The 25,221-nt window shown below is 41.0% G+C and overlaps 1 protein-coding gene across 4 annotated transcripts in view; it reads left to right on the plus strand.

The window, feature by feature from the left end:
* Window positions 1–268: 268 nt before the first annotated feature.
* Window positions 269–25,221, plus strand: part of ralgapa2 (Ral GTPase activating protein catalytic subunit alpha 2) — an 84,107-nt gene continuing 59,154 nt past the window's right edge. For 2 of the 4 annotated variants that reach the window (XM_019261315.2, XM_027274691.1), the window contains exons 1-8: window positions 271–586; window positions 13,144–13,251; window positions 13,619–13,668; window positions 21,839–21,896; window positions 24,107–24,150; window positions 24,278–24,458; window positions 24,626–24,741; window positions 25,049–25,187. In XM_019261315.2, coding sequence (XP_019116860.1) covers window positions 481–586; window positions 13,144–13,251; window positions 13,619–13,668; window positions 21,839–21,896; window positions 24,107–24,150; window positions 24,278–24,458; window positions 24,626–24,741; window positions 25,049–25,187 — 802 coding nt within the window. In that variant the 5' untranslated portion in view covers window positions 271–480. Of the gene's footprint in view, window positions 587–13,143; window positions 13,252–13,618; window positions 13,669–21,838; window positions 21,897–24,106; window positions 24,151–24,277; window positions 24,459–24,625; window positions 24,742–25,048; window positions 25,188–25,221 lie in introns of all 4 variants that reach the window. The other 2 variants (XM_027274690.1, XM_027274689.1) reach the window with 2 other exon arrangements.

Below are 25,221 nucleotides of genomic sequence, written 5' to 3' on the forward strand. Positions count from 1 at the left end.
ATAATAAAGTGATCGATAAGGAGGGCCTTTAGATTTTTAGATTGAGGGACTTCAGCCTGAAGTCTACTGCATGACAGTTCACTCAAACTTGTCTTTCTCATGTTTCAAAGAGGTAATAGAGCGAGAGACAACAACAACAACAACAACAACAACAACAACAACAACACACACAAACACTAAGAGGTGAATCAGCTCTTTATATGCAGGAGAAACAAACAAACAGTGCAAGGTGGCGCGGTTATAAACAAGAGGGCGTACTCGTTTCATCTGACCACTCCTCTCTGTCAGGCTGCTCTTCCGTGTTTACACACCCACAAAACAGAAAAAAACACACACAGGACACTAGCGGCCGTCGGGTGAATGTTTACCGAGCAGGCACGGAGTGGTGGTGAGGAAAGTGACAGTCACACTGGAGGCTGGCTCGGTGCGTGGTGAAGGCGCAGGTGATTTCAGCTCCCACGGTTGTTGTTTCACAGCGGAATGTTCTCGCGAAGGGTTCATGGAGACGTCAAGAAATCTACACAGAAAGTTCTGGACCCAAAGAAGGATGTGCTGACCCGGCTCAAACACCTGCGGTCACTGCTAGGTGAGTGGAAATGTCACCGTGTGTGTGGGGTGGTGGTGGTGTGTGTGTTTTTCTTTTTTGGATGCCGCATCACCGAGGCTTAGCTAGCCGAGCTAGCTAGCTGGTAACGGCTAACGTCAAACAAGGCTGAGCTGTCACTGACTGACAGGTCACAGGTAGACCACACCTGCAGCTGGAAGACTTTACCACTCACCACTTGTTTCCATTGATTTTTATTATTATTATTATATATTTTTTTCAAGTCATTGTGATAAAGGCATGGCTAACGTGAGCTAGCTCCCCTGTGCGGCTAACTTAGCCAGCCAGTGCTAACCGATGCTACCTTGTTTACATTATTTTACTTTATTCATCCAAACACGGAGACATTTATTTGTTACAGCAGCAGAGGGAAGTGTAGCATACACTACAGGATTAAGAAAGGCAAGAAAAATAAAAAATAAAATAGAATAAATATCTGTAACCTGCACAACCAACACGAAAAACAACCAACCTTTAAACACAGACAAGTACTGAGGATAAAAGTGGCATGATATATAAAAAGAGTATTGTAATGTAAAGAGACCATGATGCAAATAATAATAATGTTATTGCAAGAGTATCAGTCTGAGGAGTGGATACACACACAAACACACACACACACACACACACACACACACACACACACACACACTGCAACCTTTGTTGTCATGTGTCACCCTGTCTGCTTTTTAAAAAAAACACCAAAGCACCGACAAACATTTCAAATACTTGTTAAAGAGAGAGGACAGAGCTGGCTGCAAGGCTGAGCTGCTTTCAAGTTACTCTACCCTGGAGAAATGTTTTTAAAATATGGAAATGATGGAAAATGTAAATGTGCCATACAGGTGGAGTCCCCTCCTTTGAGGCTTTCACTGGACTAGGAAGTGCAGTATTTATGACGGTCATAAAGCTGTTGTGTAGCTGTCCTGTCTTCCTGCACTATGAGACATGGATTTGCTCTGCAGCTGCACATCAGACTTTTGTATTACACATAATGGACTGTTGTGATAACACTGAAGAGTGCATGCAGTGGATTTCTCATGCATTTTTGCAAAAAATGCAAAAATTAAAAGGTAGACCATGTGCGTGTTAAAAATCTGTTTTGTTGAACTAAATGACTTAAAAAAAAACAATGAAAACAATACAGGGAGGTACTCTGAACTCTACAGCATGACCTCAATATTTTAAGGTATTCACATTAATCACTCCGTCCCATCTGAGTGGACTCATCCTGTTAAAATCCAAGATGACCTTCATAGTATTGGGTACTGTAGCATATGTGCATATACACTCCTGATATATACTGTATCTCAGACGAAACTGGGTCAGTGGGTACCCGGGGAAAGTGTGGAGAGGAAGAAAGTTGTCAAGTGGGAATTATGAGATATGGATATATAGTACGACGTATCGCATGATGTGCTTTTCCCTCCAGAAACTCAAAGTAGGTCAGCTAAGCTCAGTTATTGTTATGTATCCCAAGCAGGTATTGTAGTTTAACATGTATCCTAATCATATGTATACTTGGATAATAATGCAATACGGCTTCAGTTATTAATCTGACAATTTAGGTTTTGATACGTACCAAAACATGACGATATGTCTGAACTCCCGCTCTCAGACTTTTAGGGTTTGACTGAAGCTTGTAACCTTTTCTACCATTTGCTGTTTTATTGATTTTTTTATTTTTATTTATTTTTTATTTTTTTGCACAGTGGCAGCCAGTATCAGCTTTATGGATTTCAGAAGCTTGAGCAAAGCCGTTTGAAGTGAATCCGTCTGTGTTGCCTTCAATGTCAAGACTAGTACAGCCAAAGTGGAGGTCAATACAGAGTTCAGCCTGTCCTCTGTGTTTCTCTTTTCTCTCATGTGCAGTTAAAGATAAGGCTGGCGTGTTTGTCCAGCAGCTGATAGTAGGCCCTACATGTTGGTTCCCCCCTCACCTCCCTGATTTCACCGTGCTTTCAGCTTAAGGAAGGATTTCCTCCTGGTGCTGCTGGTTCCTGTGTGGACAGGAAACAGTGATGAGAGATGGGGTGCAGTGGAGGACAGGACCGGGAATTGAGGAAGCCTAGCAGGGCCTCGTTTCACTGCCGACAGCATTTTGTGTTTTCTTGTAAATCATTGCTATTCGTTATATCTGCAAATGAAGCATTTACCGTAGCTGGATAGGAAGTCCCTGCAGATGAATTCCCTCGTCTGATGATTGTAAAATGTCAACAGTTAATGTGTGTTTCAGTAACATTAAACAAGACTATCACAGCGTGTAATAACAGAACATTTGCTTTATACGTCAGCTCTGAAATTAAACGTTTCTATTATTTCTAGAACTGGCAGTATCAAGTGCAGTCTCCATGCCCTAGTCACACCTATATTAGTACAAAAGTTGAGCTACTGTTAACCTTGTTGTACACACTTCCAAATTCATCCTCCATAAGAAAAAGTCTCATTGTCTTTGTGGCTTTGTAGTAGCAGGACCAGAAATGTGTTAAACCAGCTTGTTGAATCTAGTCGTAGTATCAGTGGTATTGGAGTTGAAAGGACAATCTGCGGGTCTGGGCTATTTTCAGAGTGGCCCTGTATTGGTTTTCTGCTCACTGAGCAGATCTGTGGGATAGAGTGTGAAAGCTGCTGCATGTTAATTTGCTGGTCATGCCTGGCTGGATCTGGCTGAGGATGTTAATTACAGGAGCCCAGCAAACCACCTGATCACTCGCTGCTTCTCTCAATGGAGGCACAAACCACTATTGCTCCACTCCAGAGTCATTCTAGGAGCTCGGCCCAAACTTATTCTGTGTTGGCTGTTGCTTGACCCTGATGTTGATGGCCAGAATGCTAGCAACATTGTAGGAAATCTCTCACTGATTGTCTCGGAGGAATACTCATTGATTCTAAAGGAAATATTTAGTATTTCACGTGGTCCCTCCACAGGAAAGTCAGTGTTTTAGTGTGTGGCTCAAATATGCTTAGCGCTCACAAGGTCTTAAGCGTGGTTTCTCTGGTTGAAGGACCCAATCGACCGAATAGAACTAAAGCTAAAGCGTCTTAAGTGGGTATTGTTTGTTTCTGTTTGCTCACTTCACCTGGTGTAAACAAGCTCATTTTGAACCTGTCGGTAAACTGCTTGGGAACAACAGTGTGTGTGTGCAAGTGTTGTTAGTGATAACAGACAGGTGTGTTTGTTTGTGGACGTACAACAGGTGATATTCACCATGAAGGAATGACACTGAAACCTGCGACTTGAGAGCGAGGGCAAAGTTAAAACACCCCAAAGTTAAAACACGTCACAAATAACAATCACTCTGATAAAACAGTCATAATAGCGATTCATAGAAAAACAAGAAACATCCTGCAGCTAAAAAGAGCAGCTGCAGTTAATAGATAATTAATGTTCTCTTTCAAATCAAACATTTCATTATGCGAGTGAAAAGTATTGTAACATTTTGACCGTACGCAGTCCAGTCATATACAAGGTTTGAGACCTAGTCAGGAAAAAGAAACAACAAAGCTCAGCACTTTAAAAGAAATAAAATGTAGTGTCATCATCACACTTTTACTTTCCTCTGTGTGCGCGCTCCAAATGTTGCCGGAGTCGGGGTCAACTCAAAGCGTGGCTGTTCTAAAAGGGAATCACAAGGTGAAGCACCGGAGAAAACAATGAGCACAACACTGGAAGGGCTCTCAAGAAGGTCTTCTGTGTGGCTGAAGCAAAGGCTGAGATCACTCGACTTCTGATTCTTCCCTTTTGTAAAACACTTCAGCTTCGACTTGTGAATAACTTCAGCCTCTTATCATCTTTTTATCCCACACTGTGTAGGCATGATATCGACTCTTAAGGGTTTTTCTTGGAGTGTAGTTAATAGAAACCATAGAAAGCAACCATAAATGGGTTTTGGACTTTTTGTCCTTTTTATCAGGCTGTCACACACTAAAGTTCGATTAAATCATCTGTAGTAGTCCAGTCAGTATACAAGGATTTGAATGTTCAACATGAAGAGTAGACTATTGGATCCACACTAAACTCTTATATCAGCTTAAATGGTTCTCCTACATCACGGTGGGAGACCCATTTAGCGCCGCAGAGGGTCTCTGCAGCCTCTCTGGCCGGGCTGCTGCAGCACTTTCAGCCAAAGAGTCAATCACAGTGGACGGTAGCAGAGGAGTATGGAGCGCCGTCTGATTCAAAAGTGGCTTAGTTGACTTCACTGACGGCAATCACCGGAGCAGCTGCTGCCCTCCCTTGCTGTCATGATGCACTTGCATGCACTCCATTTCTATTTTCTTTTCTGGTCCCATCACAGTTAGTTTTCTGGTTTGAGGTCATTTTGAGACTCTCCTAAGTCAATACGATGAAAATTAATAAAGCTTTTTGACACTCATAGGCAAAGTGAAAATAAATCTGTGCAAATGTATTTAAACTAAGATCAGGATAGACATGCAGTATTTGGGGCAGAAAGAGACTTCCTTTCATAAACACTATTATTTCGGCATTTGTTAGTGACACTGTTAATAGCTACTTGAGAAAGATTGTCTGCTGCTGAGGTGTGTCGACACCAGACTATTAACGACAACAGGTCTTTGTCCGGTGCTATTATGATGATAGCTTGTGTCATTATGGTCCTGGCATTTAGCTCTTTCACTTAGCACGAGATCTGCAGAGCTGCTCGAGTAGGTCATTTGAAAGAAGAAATGAGGAATGACAGTCATCAGCTATGCACAGTTATATGCACAGTTTTGCAGGATTTTTAGCTTAGATGGTAAATAGCTAACTCACAGCAGGCTTTTCAGGAACTAAATTCAAATTGACTTGAGTAAATGTTGCAGTGTAACTGACTTTCCGTGACACCCGTTAAGTCATTTATGCCGTTATTGCTGTCCGTGATGAGCCGGTAATATTAGACTGCCAGTGTCGGTCAGATAGGGAATGTGGGTTGACCTGCATATCAAAATCAGGATGCCTAACTGGATTTTTTTTTTTTTTACTGCATGAAATTAGTTGGAAGGGGAACAGCAACTGAACCACATAGAGACAGTCTTGTTAAATAGACAGCAGACGTTCTGTCCCCTGTCCTGGTAAAAATATAATAAAATAGGAATATTAAATATCTTATAATAAATAAGACGACATTTGTTTTGTCAGCGTCCACAACGCTTTGACAGATGGCAGACACACAGACGGTTTAAAAAAAGACCAATAAAATATCCCTCTATGTCATAAGTTTAGTTCCAGCACCATTAACTCTATTAGTTATAAATTATTATAAAATAAACACGTTTATTCCTGCTATCAAGGTGGCGTGTGTGTGGCTTCCTCTAAACTGGTGGCAAAGGCAAGATAAGAAGTGCCCTGGTTCATTAGACTTGCAAACTATGCCACGATTATAAACTATAAACTCATTTTAAACTTTTACTACTTATTTTATTTCTAGACAACTAGTTATAGATTGTTTTTCATGAGGATACATGTTGCAGAACTTGACTTCCAAATACAAACATTAGTTCACCTCTAGGCTATTGTTATGTAAAAACCTTACAGAAGGCTTTGGTAATGTTGTTGGCTGTGTTTTTTTCTGTTTTGTCTGTGGCATTACTGTCATGTGTTTTTGAAAGCTTCCCCAAAACCCAAATTTCAATTATCATATAAGTCACATGCTATTGAATGAAAGCCTTTTTTTTCTTTTAGCTGCCGGCCTGCTGGAGAGCCAGAGATAGGAAAACACCAGCGCTCTGTGCTCTGCGGTGGATATCATCTGTGCGATTTCACACAGCACAGGAAAAACCAGTTTGTCTAGTTGCACTGTTTAACTGTCCTACTTTTACAGTAGCCAAACTTGGTTCAAGACCTGCAGTTTACCGTGACACGACTCACCAAGATATGATCTCAAAGTGTTTGCACATCTTATGTTGCCTTTCTGAAAGCCCGACTACGCTGATCTGCCTTAAGAAAAACAAAGAAGTGAGGGATTAGCTGAAGTTGCAGTGTTGCTGCAACATATTGTTTTAACATATATTGTTTAAGTGGATGAAAACATGACTGAGACTGTGGAGTTGATAATGAAGTAAAACACTGGTGACTCTTAGTTATTTAGTCTTCCTGTAAAACCACCCTTGTTGTTTTTTATGACATTAATTAGCGCTGATGTTTCTTCCTCTGTCCTTCAGCCCTGCCTTTCTTTTGGCTGCAACCTGTTTGTGCTTTTAGCTTCATGAATGAACAAACAAAATCGTTTTAGTGTTCACCATAAATATAATTTGTAGATGGACTTCCTTGCTATACCTACACTATGTGTGTGTGATCTCCGGTTGTGGTGAACTGCAGCATTTTTATACGTTTTGCTGGGAAGAAAAATGAAGGAACACAGAAGATACTGTGTAAATTGAAAGAAATGGTTGGCGTCCATCTTTTAATTTGGGATTTTCACTTCAATCCATTTGAGGAAACACATGTGTATCCCCTGAGTTGATAAAGGTAAGGACTTTAGGGCTACCCGAAGAGGAAGAGTGAAAGTTCCCTGTTTAGCAGCTCTTCAGCGCTAAGCTGCCGAGATAAGCCACTCTCTAATGTGTGAGCTCAGACTGGGATAAGGTCAGGCTTTGCCAGTTCTACCATGACTCTTTCACACTGTGCTCTGCACAGACCCATAGGCCCCCAATCTGTTACACAGCTAGACGCTGACTGCTAGTTGAGAGGCATTCATGCAGTGTTTGGCACAGTGGCATCATAATGAAATTATATGCACCAAAAGCGACGGTAGAAAAGGCTCCTTTCATAATCAATACATTTCTCGGATTTATTTTAATGCAGCTGCCGTTTGTGTTGAGCCTCGAATCATAACCCATAAGACACTGCAGTAGAATTTCTATTACTTCTTCAGAGCCTGTTGACATTTGTAGCTCATGATGTGTCTGTGTCATCTTAGAGTGAGCTACATGCTACGCTCCATTGCTTAAGCTTGTGTTAATCGTGCTCTGTGAGTATACTGAGAGAATGATGTATTGCATAGCGAACTATTGCAGCTTAAAATCGGCCAACCCGCTGCAGACTTACAAGGCTAGAGTCCACAGTTTGTGCTGCAAACTGAAAGCTTTATAAGCTCTACAAATCCTGATAGAGAAAACTAAGTGAATTGGCTCCAATCGACCTCCTGATAAGAAACATCAATTTGGCCCAGAGAGTGCTGAATTATGATTGACATCTCCAGAATGGCACAGTTTTGGAGCACATTCAACCACTTTAAAAGCTGCTACATGTTGTGACTCTGTAAAATCATGTGACAGACCTGCCCTCCTCAGCTGGTTTCAACAGATTTATGATTAAACTCCCCTCATTACGGTCAAATATCAACCTCCTCACATGATCTGTTTTTTACACAGCACATAGAATAACACCCGCGAAAGGAAGGATTTTATTGAAAGAGTCCTCTGTGTCTGATCTGAGCACTCTGAGAAAGAAACGTATCAGTCTTTTCTCTGTCCTCCTCTCCTTTTTGGCAAGAATCTGCTGCTGCACCTGCAGTGTTAGCTAGCCCAGACCTAATGCAAATGAGTGTATGTGCGATCAAAGACCTGATTAGACTGTTTTGAGTATGACGTGGCATATTAATGACTCTGCTTCAGGTGGTATAAATGGCATACATTGTAAGTTGCCCAGAGCGTAAAATATGGTGTAACACAACCTTTGAACGTTAAATGCGAGTGCTTATTGCATGTGTTGTGTGCTGATTAAGTTTGAACAGGGAGCCGTTGGCAGAGCAGGCAGACGTTTGGTTTTGATTGTGTAAATATACTGTAGGCTTCAGCTGACTACATGACCTTGACCCGTTTGGCTAACAAGCCCTATATGCACACCGCTGTGTGCACTCTCTTAGTGCTTGCTGGGCAAACCATGTTTAAAACCAGTTCATTAGAAAAGCAAGCAACAGAAAGAGGCGCTAATTATTCAGCTGAAGACTTAAAATTATGCTGCTTTGCCCACCAGATGGATGGAGTCCTTCTTTCCATGGTTACCTTATGTGATGTTGTTGTGCACCAAAGGCATGCCACTGAGTTATGTAACAGTGCATGGGACACAGCAGTTTAATCTACCCTTTCACCCATGGCCCCAGAAGTCACAGGGAGACCTTCAGTGATGTGATGACATCTAAAAGATAAATTTATCCAGCCACAGGTTAAAAAAATAACCTCGAAAAAAGTCGCCTAATCTTTGCACTGACATTTGGGTGGGGTAGTTTTGTGGAAATGACAGTGAGTTAATAATATCTGCTTCTATTGCACATTTTGAGAAGACGCTGTGTTTTTCTGCCCTCAGATCTGGCTACATGTTATTATTTTGCAGCTGGTCCTCTCACATGGGGTGGGAACATCTGCCCTTCCCCTGACAGTTAACAGGAAACACATCACAATGGAGAAAAACTGTCATCCAGCCCAAACCTGCCATGGCTGCTCTGTTTGGCATGTGTGTATTAATTCCACTAGAGAAGATTGCAGGTCATGAAGTCATCATTAAGTTATCACTGTCGGCAGCATCTTGGATTTTGTTCATACAATTGTTAGCCCATTAACAATAAGGCTGCCTTAATGATCCTCGTACAGAATGGCAGTTTATGCGGCTGATAAAAAAGCTGAGTATTTAGCTTCAGTCAGTAAGAAGTAAAATGACTGGAATAGCATTTGAGGCAACAATTGACCCCTGGTTTGTTATCTTGCTGAACTCGGCTGGGTTTCTTAGTACTCCTCCATCTCATCTCTTTACTCTTTCATTAGTCCTTTGGCGCTCTCCCTCTTCTACAAGAAGAGCTATTATGCGTGAATCAAGGGCTGCTTCCTCAAACAGAGGGGTGCTGAAAACAAGGGAGCCAACCTCAATCAGCTCATTCAGCTGCAGTCACCGGTTTTAAGACAAAAACATTTCCTCCCACCATAACAGCCCCGTGTGATCGCAGCTCTCTACAGCTGCCGTACATCCAGCACCGTTTTCCTCTCTGTGACATGAGAGTCTTGCCGTCCGAGGGGGGGGTGTCAGTTGAAAGACACAGTTATCTTGTTGGGCTCAGAGGATACAGTGTCATCCCCTGCATTCCCAGGGCCCAGAAAACAGGTTCTGTCTCTTTTTTTGTCCACATGCTGTTACCTGAGAAGCCAGTGAAGACCGTGGAGTCAAAATGTCTGGCTGGATATTGCCGTTCACAACGCTGATAACCATTGTACAGCTTTCAACCCAACATTCCCTTTACAAAAAGTAAGACGTAAACCAGAGAACATAAACAAAGAGAAGAACTTCAACTCAGTCTGCAGGTCATAATTGGCATAGTTTGTCATTACTAATACGAAGTTCATACAGAACTTGGTTGTCATTTCACATAACCTTTTATTGGCACACCTTCCTCAGGTGAATCAGAGGCAATAACCAGTGGGACCAACTTATTCAGCCTGACAGTGCTAATGATGTATTCTTTTTTTTTTTTAATCATTTTATCAATATTGTGGCATACACAAGACAAACATGAATTCTGGAGCATTTGTCATTTTACTGCATTTTGATGAATGATATCTAGTTGTTACTTAGTCTTGTCCTCTCTTCTACATATTGTCTGTATAAACATTTAGTAAACAACTGGCTTTGCTCATGCATGAGGATTCATACTCACCTTTGGCATACTTTATGCAGCCTGGATAGAAACCGCTGATACTGATACACCTTAGAATTTGCCTGTCTTTGTCTGAATCTCACTACCGGGAGGCTGATCACTGTCTTGTCAACCTTTTCAAGGATGTTTAGCATCCACCTGAGGTTTTTTTTCTGGCTGTCAGCGGGCCTGTGATCATACTTTTCTTCCCTTAAGGCCTCTCCCTCTATCCGTCATGCTCCAGTGGCTGGTTAGGGCTATTTGAGCAGATGGGGAGCAGTGGGTCTGAAGGCTTGGGAGCACAAAATGATAGTCCTTTGACATGCTGCATGACATATGAAAATGACCCGACCCGATCGACTCCTCACACACCCAGCAATATTCAAATTAGGGTTGCAAAGTTATTATACAGACTTCCTCTCTGTTCTTTTTCCATCTACACTTATCAGACCTGTTTGATATGAACATTTGAATTTACCGTGGAGCTGATCTTACATAGACAGATTAAAACACTGGTATAACCCACAGGCCAAAGGTACTCTCTCTGTTGTTTGAGGGATTTGGGTGGACCAACATGCAAGAAACCTTCCCAACAGAATAAACAGTGTTAAAACCGACCAAACCAAATTATGGACTACAATACCTTCACACCCCAACCCCCCAGGTATTGGTCTGGGTCACATTTCTAGTCCTTTATAACTAGAGCCACATGCATGGCTTAAAAATAATTTTTTTTACAACAATGTGAATTTGTTTCATTGTATTTTAATAAAAACAAAATCTACCCTTGAAGTGAAAGGGTTTTTTTTTCATACATTTTGCAATTAAGTAGCAGGTTGGTTTTTTTTGTTTGTTTTGTCTTTGAGAGGCATGTGCGTCTGAGCAAAAGCTCCAGTCCATTCTCCTCAGTTCACTGCACATCTCCAGTATAATGGCCCGTGGGATTTTCAAGCAAGTGTGTTGTTTTGGTACTGCGGAGCTGTTTATCATTCCAGCTACCTTTTTTGTACCGAAGACAAGCCAGCTAGGTTAGCTGAGGTGGCCAGCTCAGTGATAAACCCAAAGAATCTAGTATATTCAGCGTTTATGTCACTATGCATGCAAGTCGGATAAGCCACAGCAGTAGTGTTTCTTCACTACTTAATCACTGAGGAGCAGTTGTAGCTCATGCCTGAGGGGAGAATTGCTCTGTGTACTTTCCATGGCTGTGAGACTTAAGTCACTGCATGGACAATCATTACTCCTACCATTAAAGTTTCTAAAGGTTTATAGTGTGTGTGTGAGAGAGAGAGAGAGGGTGTGCTTACCATAAATGTGGACTGAGCAGACGTGATTAGGTTAATGCCAGAGGCAAGGGGCATTTAATGAAGTGTTTTGCCTTCTTTTGAGAGATTGTGTTTGAGCATTGGATGTGTTCTTTAATGTGCAAGCAGGAAAAATGCGATTGAAAAATGTATAGATCTGATTCTGACATTTTACAATGTAGAAATCTGTGAGTATAAAAACAGATTTTAAGATTGTGTTGATCACTTTTAAGGCACACCTGGATCCAGCTTCTAGTCTCGCATTAGACCTCTTAACATTCAAAGAGTCAGCTGGTCACATGTGTTCCTCAGTTACTGGTTTTTAGTACACCAAGGCTGAAAACTTGCTTGATCTTCCGATCAAGGGTCTTCATTATTTCTGTTTTAATCTCAGGGCAAAGATAAGTCTTTACTACAGAATTCCAGCACTCCCCATGAGCTGGACTGCTTCTGGGAGTCTTCCAATTTGCCATGTGGTAGAGGGAGAATTGCAACAGAAGGTGAACCTTAATTGCTGTTATCGTGCCAGGACTCCTCCTGGCCTCTATTTGATTATTCAGACCAGGCCTATCTCATTACCACAGTTGTATAAGTATGGCAAATGACAGGGGCTCATTACATGAAGAATTTTGGATTTTGTCAGCAGCAGTCTGTTTGTGCCAGTACACATGTACCACCACCTTTTCCCCATCATTAAGTTTTGTGTGACCATGAATGCACCTCAAGGCCTCAGCCTGGCCTTGATCCAGACCAGAGATAATCCCCTAACTCATCCAAGCTGAGATGAGAAACTAACCTATTGGAAATGGTGACTGAAAACTTAATTTGAGGGAAAGTGTGAATTGTCATGCAGCATATATTTATTGAAATGAATGAAACACACTCGTCAGCCGCGATCGACATTGATATTTTGGAGCAGTCACAGGCCTGCGGCAGCGACCAGCATTACCTCAGTATGAGAGAGCTTTATGCAAGGTCCCATTCAAAGATGTTTCTCTCCTCGAGCAGTATAAAATTAAGAACAGTCCTCCACACCGTATCACACAACCAACGGAGAATGAATGGTTTCTCAACACTCCTAAAAGCCTGTCATCATTCTACTAATGGTTGTAGGTGAGAGGCAAGTGAAGTTACGCAGGTTAAGGAAGTGAAGTAATTTGCCTTGATGTAAAACAGATGAACTCTGTAAAATGGGAAATGAGTGGAGCTGTGCAGCAGTGAAATTAAACAACAAAATAGGTTGGTAGAAGTAGTTGTGGTGGCAGTTACACAGGCTGATTTTGACACAGATACACACAAAATGATTTAGTCATCACAGATCCTGACACAATAAAACATTATCCTATATATTAATTCAGCATGACAGACATATTTTGGAAGACTGTTGTTGATGACTGTGGGCTCAGAAGATATACTGAAATTATGAAAAAGGTTTATTGATTAGTTAGTGTGTATTATTGTATTATTAACTGTAAAGCAGCCTGTAAGACCAATTCTAGACTATTTTATTTTTACTTTGTGATACAGCTATATCAAGGTATAGACTAATCCAGATTTAAGGCACATTTTAACAACAAGGATTTCATTAACAGCGTTTCCTTATTTTCCACAGATATCATTGACAAGAGTGAAGTGAAGGCGTTCTTTGAGAGCAACTGTTCTCAGATCTATTTTATCTTCTATGAAAGTTTCATTACACTGGAAAACTTAAAACAAAAAGGTGAGTACATTTTTTTGTTGTTGTTGTTTCTTTTGTGTGATCTGCACAGTAACTAGTTGACCACCATCCTCAATGGTGGTTCAATAATTCACCCTCTCCCTGCACTGCTCGGTGTTAATGGTTTATTTCCCCTCTGCCCCACATTTACAGCACAGTGAACATATGTCCAGTATAACTCTGTGTGTTGAACACTATTGGGGGTAGGGGGATTGTTTCCTATTGGATGTATGCTGTCATGGTAACACAAGTTTCCTTTGAATAAGTGTTCATGAAATGGCCTGTATTATTGTTACATTATTGATGAGGCTAATGCAGTATAGCTCCTGGTTATGTGTCTAAAAACCAAAGTACTTTCCTTGTTTTTCAGGGAACAAATCTCAAAGGGAGGAGCTGGACTCTATCCTCTTTATTTTTGAAGTAAGTCATCTGTTTTTTTGTTGCTGTCTCTATTTCTAGTCAGAGCTGCTACAGCCTCAACCTGTTTACTGTTGAACTGTGGGGTGGGACTGTAGTTTCCATGGTGCCATGCTGCAACTCTGGCTACTTCCTGAATTTGCCTCAAATAGCGTAGCAATTTATTTGAGGCAGTGTAGTAAAAAAAACAAAAAGCTGTTTCTTAATCATTTCCCAGCTTTAAATAGGTTGTGTGAGAGCCTTCCAGTTCATTTCTTATTTTCAAAACCTAGGTGTGTATGCAAATCAGGGGAGGTATGCCTTGTGACTGTGTGCAAACACATTGTTGCCTCTATGGCTCCTCCCTCTGAACACTCCTGTGTCGCACATGCAGGTTAAAGTCCCTTACCTTGTTTTCCCACCTGACTGCAAAGGCAGCTCCAGTTTCCAATACAAACAGTCAGCTCTCCAGTTACATTTGTTCAGGGCAGGGCTGTAAGGATGGCAGCAGATAAAAAAAAACCAAAAAAACGGGGGGCAGTCTGTTTGTCCCTCTTTATACAGTATGTCTTGTCCTAGTTTTCCTGCTCACCTGGGAGCACCGTTTGGGAGCGTTCCTCGCATTATGTCTAGCATAGAGTAAGTCATTGTTCTAAGTGTAACTCTGGAATCGGACCAACTGACCGATTCATCTGTTTATCATCACAGTACATCAGGCCAGACGCTGCTCTTGTCTGTCTTTAGCTATGGATTCCTAATCCTATATGGATTCCTGCTAGTGAAGCATTTATTCACATGTCATCACATTACATCTTTTTTTGTTTCTGTTTGGATGATCTTTACTACTTATTAGTACATTTTAATGCTGGAAGCATTTTGTTTGTCTGCTGATGTTCATTCAGGTTGGCAGTATTTTCTTTTTCCCCCATCTGTTCAAGAAAATGAAGTCACTAGATTTCCCTCCACTCCTTCCCTGCCTGTCCACGCACATCCAGTAATCTGACCTGTAAATAAAGCCTGGATTCATGCCTTCTACATATTTATGGAGTCATCTTTTCAAAAAGAACTAACATCGAAAGCAGCTTAACCCCCATTTGTCCCCTTTTAGCCCCTCCCTGTGACGACGTGTGCTTTTACCCGTACGCCGAGAAGATAAGCTTGCTTTGAGTGGTGTGTACAGGACAGATACAGGGTCGCTTTGATCCTGAGCTCTGCTACACTTTCTCTTTAGGGCATATTAGATCAGGCATGTTGGATCATATGCGGTCATGAATACATCAATGGTTACATTTGTGCTCACAAACATGCACTACTAATATTTATCATGTTATCCCAGAGGGTATATTATGTGACACAGGGACATGACATATTCAGTAAAAGAATAACTATTGATAATGTTTTGAGGCAAGTGAATTGTGCATCCTTATCATTATCAGAATTTTTTGACATTTTTATCATAAAACAAATTTCTCAGAGCAGGGTGGTGCTTTTTCTCACTGTGTGTCATTTGCTTTAGTTACGGAAGTTAATCAACCAAAACATAAGCGCTAACGGCCTTTGTCCGAAAATGCTCAGAGCGGTGTGGAGTGTAGCCTTTGATTTGATAATTGCTGGGCCAATTTTGTGCCTTGCAACACGCTTTAATGTTGTATGACCAATTAAGAAAAGCAACACAGCTCAGCGCCGCTGACCTGCTTATTATGTGCAAGAATTTCCCTGGAAAGCCACAGTTATGTCCTCATCTCTCCAGGCACATGAGCAATATAGTCCTGCCTCACTCTCCCATCACCCGAGTTCCCACTTGCATTTAAGTCTGGCTGAACTATACTGTGTGTGTGTGTGTGTGTGTGTGTGTGTGTGTGTGTGTGTGTGTGTTGAGCTATGTGGGGATTACTATACTGTCATGATGAGGTATGTGACCCCTTTTTTCTTGGGTTGCTGTGGGGGGAGTATGATCCCCGATGCAGAGTCTGTTTGAGTAATGGATATCTAGCGGGTGGGGGTACTCTTTTGTCCCTCCCCCTAAACTCTGCTGGAGCACCCCACCCCCACCTGCTCCCAGCAGCCATTGCCATTCCCTTCCAGGATCTCTTTGTGTCTGCTGCCACAAAGGCATCCACCATGGAAGCTCGTGATGCTGCCCCAAAAGTGACAGAGATGAGACATTTGATCTCTGTGAGAATGGGAACTGTGACACTGCTGAAAATACTGGATAGGAAAGTCCCTTCTAATCATCTGTATTAGCTTTTCTGTTGATATTACTGTACTGTACTTTTTTTTTTTTTTTAAATATATAAAACCAGAGTTGACCATCAAATTCATTTGCTGCTTTTGTGGCTATCATTCAGTATAGATCTATTAGTGTCATCGTGGAAAAATGTTTCTTCTTCCTTTTTAAATAAGATGTTTTGTCTCATTGACCCAATGTGCTTTTCACCACACTCTGCTATGACACACCTAAATCATCAATGGTGCCACTAATTGTTTTCAGAAGTTGCATAACGAGTTCAGTTGAGACCTGTGTAGTCAAGGTGTGACAAGTGATTGTTTGTTAAATACATTTGTATATGGAACTGCTTGTTAGTAAGACCCCTGGCAATACTTAGCTCGATACTAGAAGACAAATGAACATTCAAACAAATGCAGAAATGGAAATTATACTGTGCAACTGTCCATAGAAACTGAGCATCAGTGTGAAATGAGCGTAAGTAAGAGGAGGCCACCTATTGCGCTTCAGAGAGAAAGATAGGGGTCCATGACAGAGGTGCGAGACACTGCATACAACAGAGAAATCCACCGTTGAGAAAGACAACATGACATGCGTTTGCTAGGAGGCACATGTGAGCAGATAGAGGTTCTTTGGTCAGATGAGACCAAAATTGCGGCTTTTTAACATCATACTAAGTGCATCATGGCATCATGCTGTGGGGACACAACAAGGCCTCAACAAGGCTTCTGACCATAGTGGTTTAAATGAAAAAATATTCTTGATAGGAAATGCGGCAAAGAAATGGCAGCTTGCATGACAGTGACCCCAAATGTGAAGCCCAAATTCTTTTTCCTGAAGTGGTAAAGTCTGAATTCAGGCACATTTGTACTTGATGTAGTGATTAAATCTGTGGTTAATTTATATTTATTATGTACCTTGTTTTTATAGGTACTATACTAGCATGAGCAGTTCATTTTTTTCCATGGCAATTCTGTTTTCTTTTGTTTAGGTTTGTAATAGTAAGTATTCTTTTGTTTACAAAGACTTTTAGAGCATCAATGCTAGGCAGGTGTATGAGGCAATGTCATTGTCAGATGGATAATCAGCCTTTTCTATATTGTACTGAGAGTCAAGACGCATTCTTTTTAATTGCTTCTTGCTGATACAGAGATGAATTACAAGCAAATGTAAGTATGTATTGAGTAGGGCTGCTCGATTATGGAAAAAATCAATAGATCAAAAATCACGATTATTTTGGTCAATATTGAAATCACGATTATTCAAACAATTAGTTTCACAATGCATTTATTCAGCATTTCTCTCTCTCTCAAAAAACACTTTGTTATTGATTCTTTATGCAAAATATTCAAATTGAAAATACATTTTGTACTTTACAGCTGTTTTGCAATGTATAAAGCATTAAATCAATAAAATAAATATACTTTATGGAACATTAAATAAGGCATAGAAAAACATAAATGTATCCAAAATAAACTATGGATCCAGCTACTCTGCAAATTCTCTATATTTATAGAACAAAATAAATATAATAATAAGCATAAGCATCAATAAGCAATAAGCATCTTCTTTAAAAACCCTCACCCTCGACTGTATTAATGGGTTGCATATCTTTAGCTAAGAAATATCCAATGGCAGCTGTTAGGCCCCGTTTACATGTACACGGGTATTTTAAAAAACGGAGACATTTCCCTTCGTTTGTACCTATCTTTTACACGCAAACAGTGAATTTGCCTCTGAAAACGAATCAAGTTTTATGCAGCTGATGCCCCAAAAGTGCGACCAATGTTTACCTTACGCTATGACGATGATCATGGAAGCAAGCCGCCCATAGGCTTGGCGTAGTTATGATGGCGCTCAATGTCGCATTAAACAATGTGTCTGTGATCGATGACTGAGTTTGCGTTGACGTCTTGCTGGTTGTGGCACTGACTTTGTCTATTTGTTTCTTTATTAATTCGTCGTGAGTGACTTTGTGCTTTTGTTTGAGATGGTTGAATAAATTTGTAGTGTTACCAAGAGGAGCAGCTATTACCTTATATCAAATCTTGCACGTTATGTGCTGCTGCTTCTCGTCGGATTCTTCTCATTCGCTTTCAATCTCACTCACTGTTTTTAAACACCAAACGACACACTGTTAGTCAGCGGGGCCACGTGAAATGGAATTTTATTGCGCATGCGCGTCTCTCAGAAATTGTGTAATGAAAAGTGGAAAATAAATCGTTTAAACTCGATTATATGATTTTTGAGATCGTTTGACAGCAAAATCGAAATCGTGATCAAAATTTGATTAATTGTACAGCCCTAGTATTGAGAACAGTACTGAAAAGCCAGTTATTCAGAAAGTGTGTGTAAGTGTAATTTCGAGGAATGATATTATGAGACTACGTTCTGTAGTAGAAGACCAGATCACAAGACCAGATTTGAGCGTCTCAGGCCTTGAGGGACTCCAGTTTGTTTACCTTCCCATATGACTGTAGATGATCTCTCACTGTCTGAAAGCAGTTCGATCCTGGTGCCACTGAGGTTGTGGGACAGGTTAAGGGACAGCTCTGGGACCAACAAAACTCAGAGGAAAGTCTGCACATATCCACTTTCTCTCCAGGATGTGACCTCACCGTGACCTGTTGTCTCTCATCCGGACCTGATTCAGCATTCTGAATTCCCCTTGCCATCCTTTTCTGTAGAAGCCATTTATTTAGATTTGACTTGCTTAGTTGCCCTATATGGGTAGCTCTGCTTATTATATCTGTTGCAGTGCAAATGCTATTGTCTTTTTAGAAAACAAATCCAAAGCTTTTTACTTGTTTACCCTTATTTAACCAAATCTGAGGGTTGTCCTGGTCAAAATGACGGCACAACTATCTTCAGAAAACTAGAACAGAGCCACCACAAACCTAACATTCACAAATAAAAACCAATCAAGGAGGAATGAGGCATATTATTATCCACCTGCTGTAGCTCATGGCAAACAGATGAATGATTATGACTCATTCATTTAAAATGCCATATCGAAATGCATTATTTAAGGGCTGTGTGTAAAAACGTTTAGTAATTAGCGAGTAAGTAATTAATAACACAGTGTCACTGGTGTGTGGGTTGATGGCTGTGTCATGAACACCCACGAACAGTCTTGTTCTGTCTGGTGTAACGTGCATCATATTCCTCTCGATGCACATCTTAGGTTGACTCACTCAAACACTCCTCTGCATGTCGGCTAACACGTTTCTGACGGTTTCTTTTCCTCCCTTCCCTCTTCATGCAGTCCGAGTTTTGACTGACAGTTCACCAGCAGGGGGTTATTAGTTAATGCATAAATGCAAATTTAAGCGTAGCTCAGGTCTGCACATAGAAAAGACTGAATAAATGAATGTGGATGTCTTTTAACTTGTATTTATGTTTAGCGTATTACTATTATGAAGATTTTGTATATTCATACCTGATAATGAAAATAATTTGAAGCAGGTTGGTTTTTAACATAGATCAAAAAAGGAAATCTTGATGGCTGAGCAATGAACCTGAGTTTGAGTACGCTCTGCTGCTGCCACCCACTGGCTACAGAGGAGAATGAAAGCATCTGTGTAATGTTCATAGTTAAGTTTATTATAGTAAATAATTATTTTTTTAAAAGTGCTTTAGGATTTAAACTTCATTTTATGGTCATATGGAGGGTAAGCTAAGAAATGTGATTAGCATGTAAATGAGCAGTCTGGTTTGGTCTAGAGTCAGAAAGCTTTTAAAACGAAGCAGGTGTGTAACCAACATCTCTTCTCACACTCTACATGAGTCATTTCCTTTGTATGCCAAAACATGCTTGGGGCTGTACACTATTTAGTGTTTTCCTCAGACGACTTCATTGTCCTCAGACAGTCGAATCATCTCAGAGTTGTGTCGAAAACCTGATGTAAATGACTACATTTCTTCTGAGACACATCAAAAAGCCCTTGTAGACCACCTCTCGCAGAAGTGTATTCTCTGTCATGTTCAGGCCCTGCGACTGGAAACCTAAGTGCGGATCATGTAAATTTTTTAAGGCTGTAGTTGTACCACAGTAATGCCCCCATCTTTATGCTGGAGTATGGCTGCAGATTAAAGTAACTCCACCAACCCTCAGTCCAGCAGACTCGGCATTCGCCTCATATCATCCAGTAAATTCCTCATTGTTGCGTCCACCATTCCAGCACCACGGGGAGTCTTTCTGTGCTAGCTTCTCCATCTCATTCCCACTCTCCCATCCTGGCGCTCTGTAAGGAGAGAGAATGACAGTCTTATTGTGTCTGCACACACACACACACACACACACACACACACACACACACACACACACACAGGGAAAGGCTTAAGCAGGCTACCCTGCTGTGTTACCGCCTAGCATAATGTGTCTACTGCCCCAAGGAGACAGAGTGAAGGAGGCCAGTATAGAGCCAGTACTGAGATGTAATAATCCCATGCGGGATCAATAGCAAGGTGCAGCCGCACGCCTGTACACGCGTAGCATCACATCTGTGGATCTGTGAGAAATTGAACAGGGCAGATAGTCATCCTGCGCCCCCCTTTAAGTGATCTATGTCTTTCAATATCTGTGCTGTCACTGATAATGACAGGGATTTAGTCTCAGAGGACAAGAAGGGAAAGTTAAAGATGGAAGATGTCAAGGGAAGAAGCAGGAAGTTGTTGACAAACTGACACACTCAAAACATAAGATGAGACTTTTGGACCACCACCGCTCTCAGCCTGACATAGTGTAGCACAGGGCAGAATAAAAAACGTTATTATATGATATCTTTCAGAGGTGGTAATATGAATATTTTACAACAGAATGTGATATTTCAGAATAAAATGAGCCTTATTGTTATATTGGCACAGAAAAAAAAAATTGAGATTATAAAAGCTGTCACTTCGCAGTTTCATTTTCCTCCCATGCCATAAAATGATGCTCTATAGTCTTTGAGGCTTTCTCTCATACTCATACTTCTTTTCCTTTTTTCTTTCTTTGCGTCTGTGGCTGGAGAGGACTTCGTCTTTATACTTCTTTCATGCACATTTTTTGTCACACTCTGTATCCTTTGCTTTTTTTATCGTGCCGGCCAGAGTTGGTCATCTGGTTGAGTGGGTCAGAGCTGCATACGTAAAGCAGTAAAGGACAGACTTGACCTCTGCATTGCAATCATGAAGTCTTGTTGGGTCAGTGATTAGGATTTGATGAGAAGTGAACCATCGGGGCATCAGTTGCTCGCTATTAACTAGCCATATGTGCGTGCGCTCACACATCTGCCCGCCCCCCCCTCCTCCCAACCTTTTTTTTCATCTCTCCAGGGACCCGGTTAACCTGTCCCTGCATTCAAGAATAATGATAGGCTGCTGAAAGGTTAGGGCGCTCTAATTGAGTTGTAAAGCGGTTGTTGGGGAGGTGATGACATTTCTCAGCTCTGTCCTGTGTCACCGGGATCTGTAGACATGCTAGGCCAAGTGGAGGGAAAGGGCAAGGACTCTGCATTTCTTAAGTGTATACTGCTTTTGCACAACAGTGCCTCTTAGCAATACACTTCTTGTTTCCTCCTCTTCTATTTTAGGTTTAAATAAAGGAAATATGGCTGCAACTAGCAACTGTTTCATTACTCTTAATCTACTAATCATTTTCTTTCATTATTTGCTCTATAAAATATCAGCAAGTAGTAAAATATCCATCACAATTTCACAGAACTGACATCCTCAAACATCTTTCTCGTCTCATCAGTACTCCAAAATGCAAAGACAGAACATGGAAACTGGGAGAAGTGGATGTTTTCCATTTTCCATTCCTTTTTTTGATCAACTAACTGAATAATTATTTCAAATATCCAATTTCGGTGAAGGAAAATGGCCCTACTGTGTAACCGACAGACTATTGTTATGCTGAAATGTTCTAAACTTTAATAACTAATGACTTACTCAACCTTTTCTGCCTTTTTCTATTTCTTTCCTCAGAAAATCCTTCAACATCTGCCTGAGAAAATCTACAACCGATGGCAGTTCCACAGTATAGGTATGCATCGCTAACCTTCTTTCTTTTACCAAATACATCCATTAGCAGTAAATGTTACGCTCTGTCTCCCTGTTACATCTGGCAGGTAGTTTATATACTGTGTCTGTGTCTTTCCTCCTTATGCTTCTGTAACCTCTAAGATACACTTTAGGACAAAAAAAAATGTCACCACAGCCATGCCTCAGCCTTCCATAATGAAGAGAAAATAATTAGTCTTAGAAGGGGATGTAAATGGGAAATGCAAATGAGCACTTCATTTGAAATGCAAATAAGTAATTGAATTATGCTGGCATGATTTCAGTCTCACGCACACACACAAAAAAAGGAAAATCCTTGCAAGAAGCGATAACCCCAATTATAACTGTTGTTTGGCAGCCGTTGGCAGCAACAGTCCAGGTCTAGATCACTGTTGTAGATTTGCCTTCCCCTCAGGTTTGCAATTCCAAATATCAAGGCTCATCTGGGGGTTGGATGCCCCAGATAAATTCCCCTCTTTGTCAGTCATTGGACAGCAAATCCTCACAGGTTTAAGTCTGCCTCTTGGCTTTTTCCTGAAATCACATAGAATTTGCTTCAGCGCTCATCAGTTCATGTGTCACTGGTCAAGATGCTGTGCTGTGACTATGTGCTTCTGCTGGATCATGTGGTGGCAGCAGGATAGCTCCTCGCCATACCTGAGTTTTAATTGAATTCCTAAGAGATTTTTCTTCCACGCGATTTTGTGCATACATCCAGTAGCATTGCTGAAATAATGCTGTTTCTCAAATTCCTTGAGATGTATAAGGGTAGGTCAGGAATGCTATTAATGATTTGTAGTGGTTTTGTCCTTCCAGCTGAAGATTGCAAACTCATAGGCATTTGACACAGACCATTAAAAGCTGAAGAAAATCTTCACACCTTTCATCATTCTCTGTGTACTTTCCTTTAGTCCCTGTCCTTACCCCATGAAAAAACCTGTAAAAGGATTTCTTTACACCTTTTATGTGTCCAACATAGAAATATTATTGATTTAACCCGAAGACAGGAAAATAACAACCACCAAAGAAGGACACGGCAAAGAACTCAGACAGTCTTTCATGGCTACCACTCAAATCATTCAGTTAAGGACCACCTTGATCAGGACTGAGGTTGCTCTCTTGTCCAAGACCAAAAGAAAAAAGTGATACATGAAGCATTTTAGTTCTGGTTTCTGGTTCCTGCTGTTGACAAATGAACCAAGAGGAGTAAACGTGAAGTTATGTTACCGTGGTTGCCAAATGATTTGCAGAAATATATACACGATTTTCACTGGTCAATTATAGGTTCCCTTTCTGAACAGATTTGATTAACAGATGAATTCAATATTAGTTTAGCTTTTGAAATCATCCTAAAATCACATATCTGCTATCATCCACTATCGGCCCGCTTATTTTGTCCCACACATAACTAGATAACCCTAATTTCAACCATAATCCTCAACTTAAAGTCTGTAAAGGCAATTCTGTGATTTCTTTCAAAATACATTAAATATGTATTTTGAACGATATATTACTGAAATGTGGCGTTAAAACAGTTTTTACCAGCACATTCAGCAGACACGCCCTCACAGTCCTGGAGCTGAGAACGCTGCTCATTTGTACCCAATTTTGACACCTAATTTCATAAACTTGACGAAATTTTTTATCATTCAAATTTGGCTGGGTGGTTAATAACACTTTCTTCTTTGGTCTGACAGATTCAGAACACATATTTATTGTTACTCTGCACAGACTTTAAAATCCCTCGCCAAGACCTGAGAACTAGCCAAAATTTCTGTAGTCCACAAGGGCCTCATAAGAGCAGCACTGCAGGCTGTCAAGAGTGTGTATGTCCTAACACACACACACACACACACACACACACAGACCTCTTCCGCCCAAGGTATTTAGCAATCAGAGCAATGTCTCATTTGATTACAGCGGAACCAGATTGCCTTCATGAATGCATGTCGCTGCCAACTGATGTTAATTTTCATCAGGAAAATGTGAAGCCTCGCCACTCTCCCCGCTAGTTTGTCACAACCACCCATCAAGGTCAATTTGCCTCAGTAGAGATAACAAGCAGGTCCCTCCCTGTCAGCTTTGTTTGTTGTGTCTCTGCTTGTAGTGTAGGAGACCTCTGTTGAATATTTGGATTGCGAAAGTCTCTGAATATCTGGCTTTTCTGTTCTTTCTTTTCTTTCTTACTTCCAGGTTCTATACTGAAAAAGCTTCTACACACTGGAAACTCATTCAAGGTAAGTGCTGTACCACAAGATATGAAAAATCACACAATCACATGATGCACTATAATGTTAATGCCAATGTTAATGTGTGAATGTTAATTCCACGTATTTCTGTGTGTCCCAACCTCCTCGTGTCTAGATCCGCTGTGAGGGGATCCGTCTTTTCCTGCTGTGGCTGCAGGCCCTGAGGGACAACTGTGCTGAGGAGCAGTTCCTTATCTTTGCCTGTCTGGTGCCAGGATTCCCTGCTGTGCCCTCCTCCAGAGGGCCCTGCACCCTTGACACCATCATTTACAACCCCTTTTCAAATCCCCCTGATGGTGAATATGAAGTGTCATATATGTCATGTACATAATACACAGATTCTGAGACATTCACAGAGCCCACACTGTGATGATTCATTGAGGTCATCTAAAACGTAATAAACTGATCAGATTGGTTAGGTACGTTTTTTTAATTTAAGGTCTTTGTGTGTCGATCTGAGCAGCCAAGGTGGTGCCTGAAGAGATTACCCCGCTGGTTCCGGCTGTGGTAGGAGAAAAGATTGCAGATGACCAGACCTGTTACATCCTCGACACTCTGCTCAAGTATATGGTCATCCAGGTAATAACTAATTATGTTATGTATGTATGTTGCACTTCGATGTATTATTTCAGTTACACTGTATACATTTGTTATCCCCGTCTTGTGTAACAGTAGGATGTAAAACTAAATGCAGTATAAGGTGTTAAGTGAGTTAAGTTGTTCATCTTACGTGTACATAGCCTAAACCATTTTCCTTCTATAGACTTTTTGTTTGAGCAACCTTCAAACTATTTTGTTACAAACAATATACTGTCACTGAGTGATGCTGGAACGATCTCCTCTCACTGTAGTCTGACCTTGTCTGCCTTTGTGCTCTGTCTGCCAGGCATCCAGTTTAGAATGGAAGAACAAAGAGAACCAGGACACAGGCTTCAGGTTTCTCTTCAGCCTTTTCAAGAAGTACTACCTTCCACATCTCTTCCCCTCCTTCACCAAGCTTACAAATCTCTACAAGCCTTTATTAGGTAAGCTGACGTACAGTATATAGATATACTGCAC

This window comes from Larimichthys crocea, chromosome XXIV, assembly GCF_000972845.2.
Source record: "Larimichthys crocea isolate SSNF chromosome XXIV, L_crocea_2.0, whole genome shotgun sequence".
NCBI lineage: Eukaryota > Metazoa > Chordata > Actinopteri > Sciaenidae > Larimichthys > Larimichthys crocea.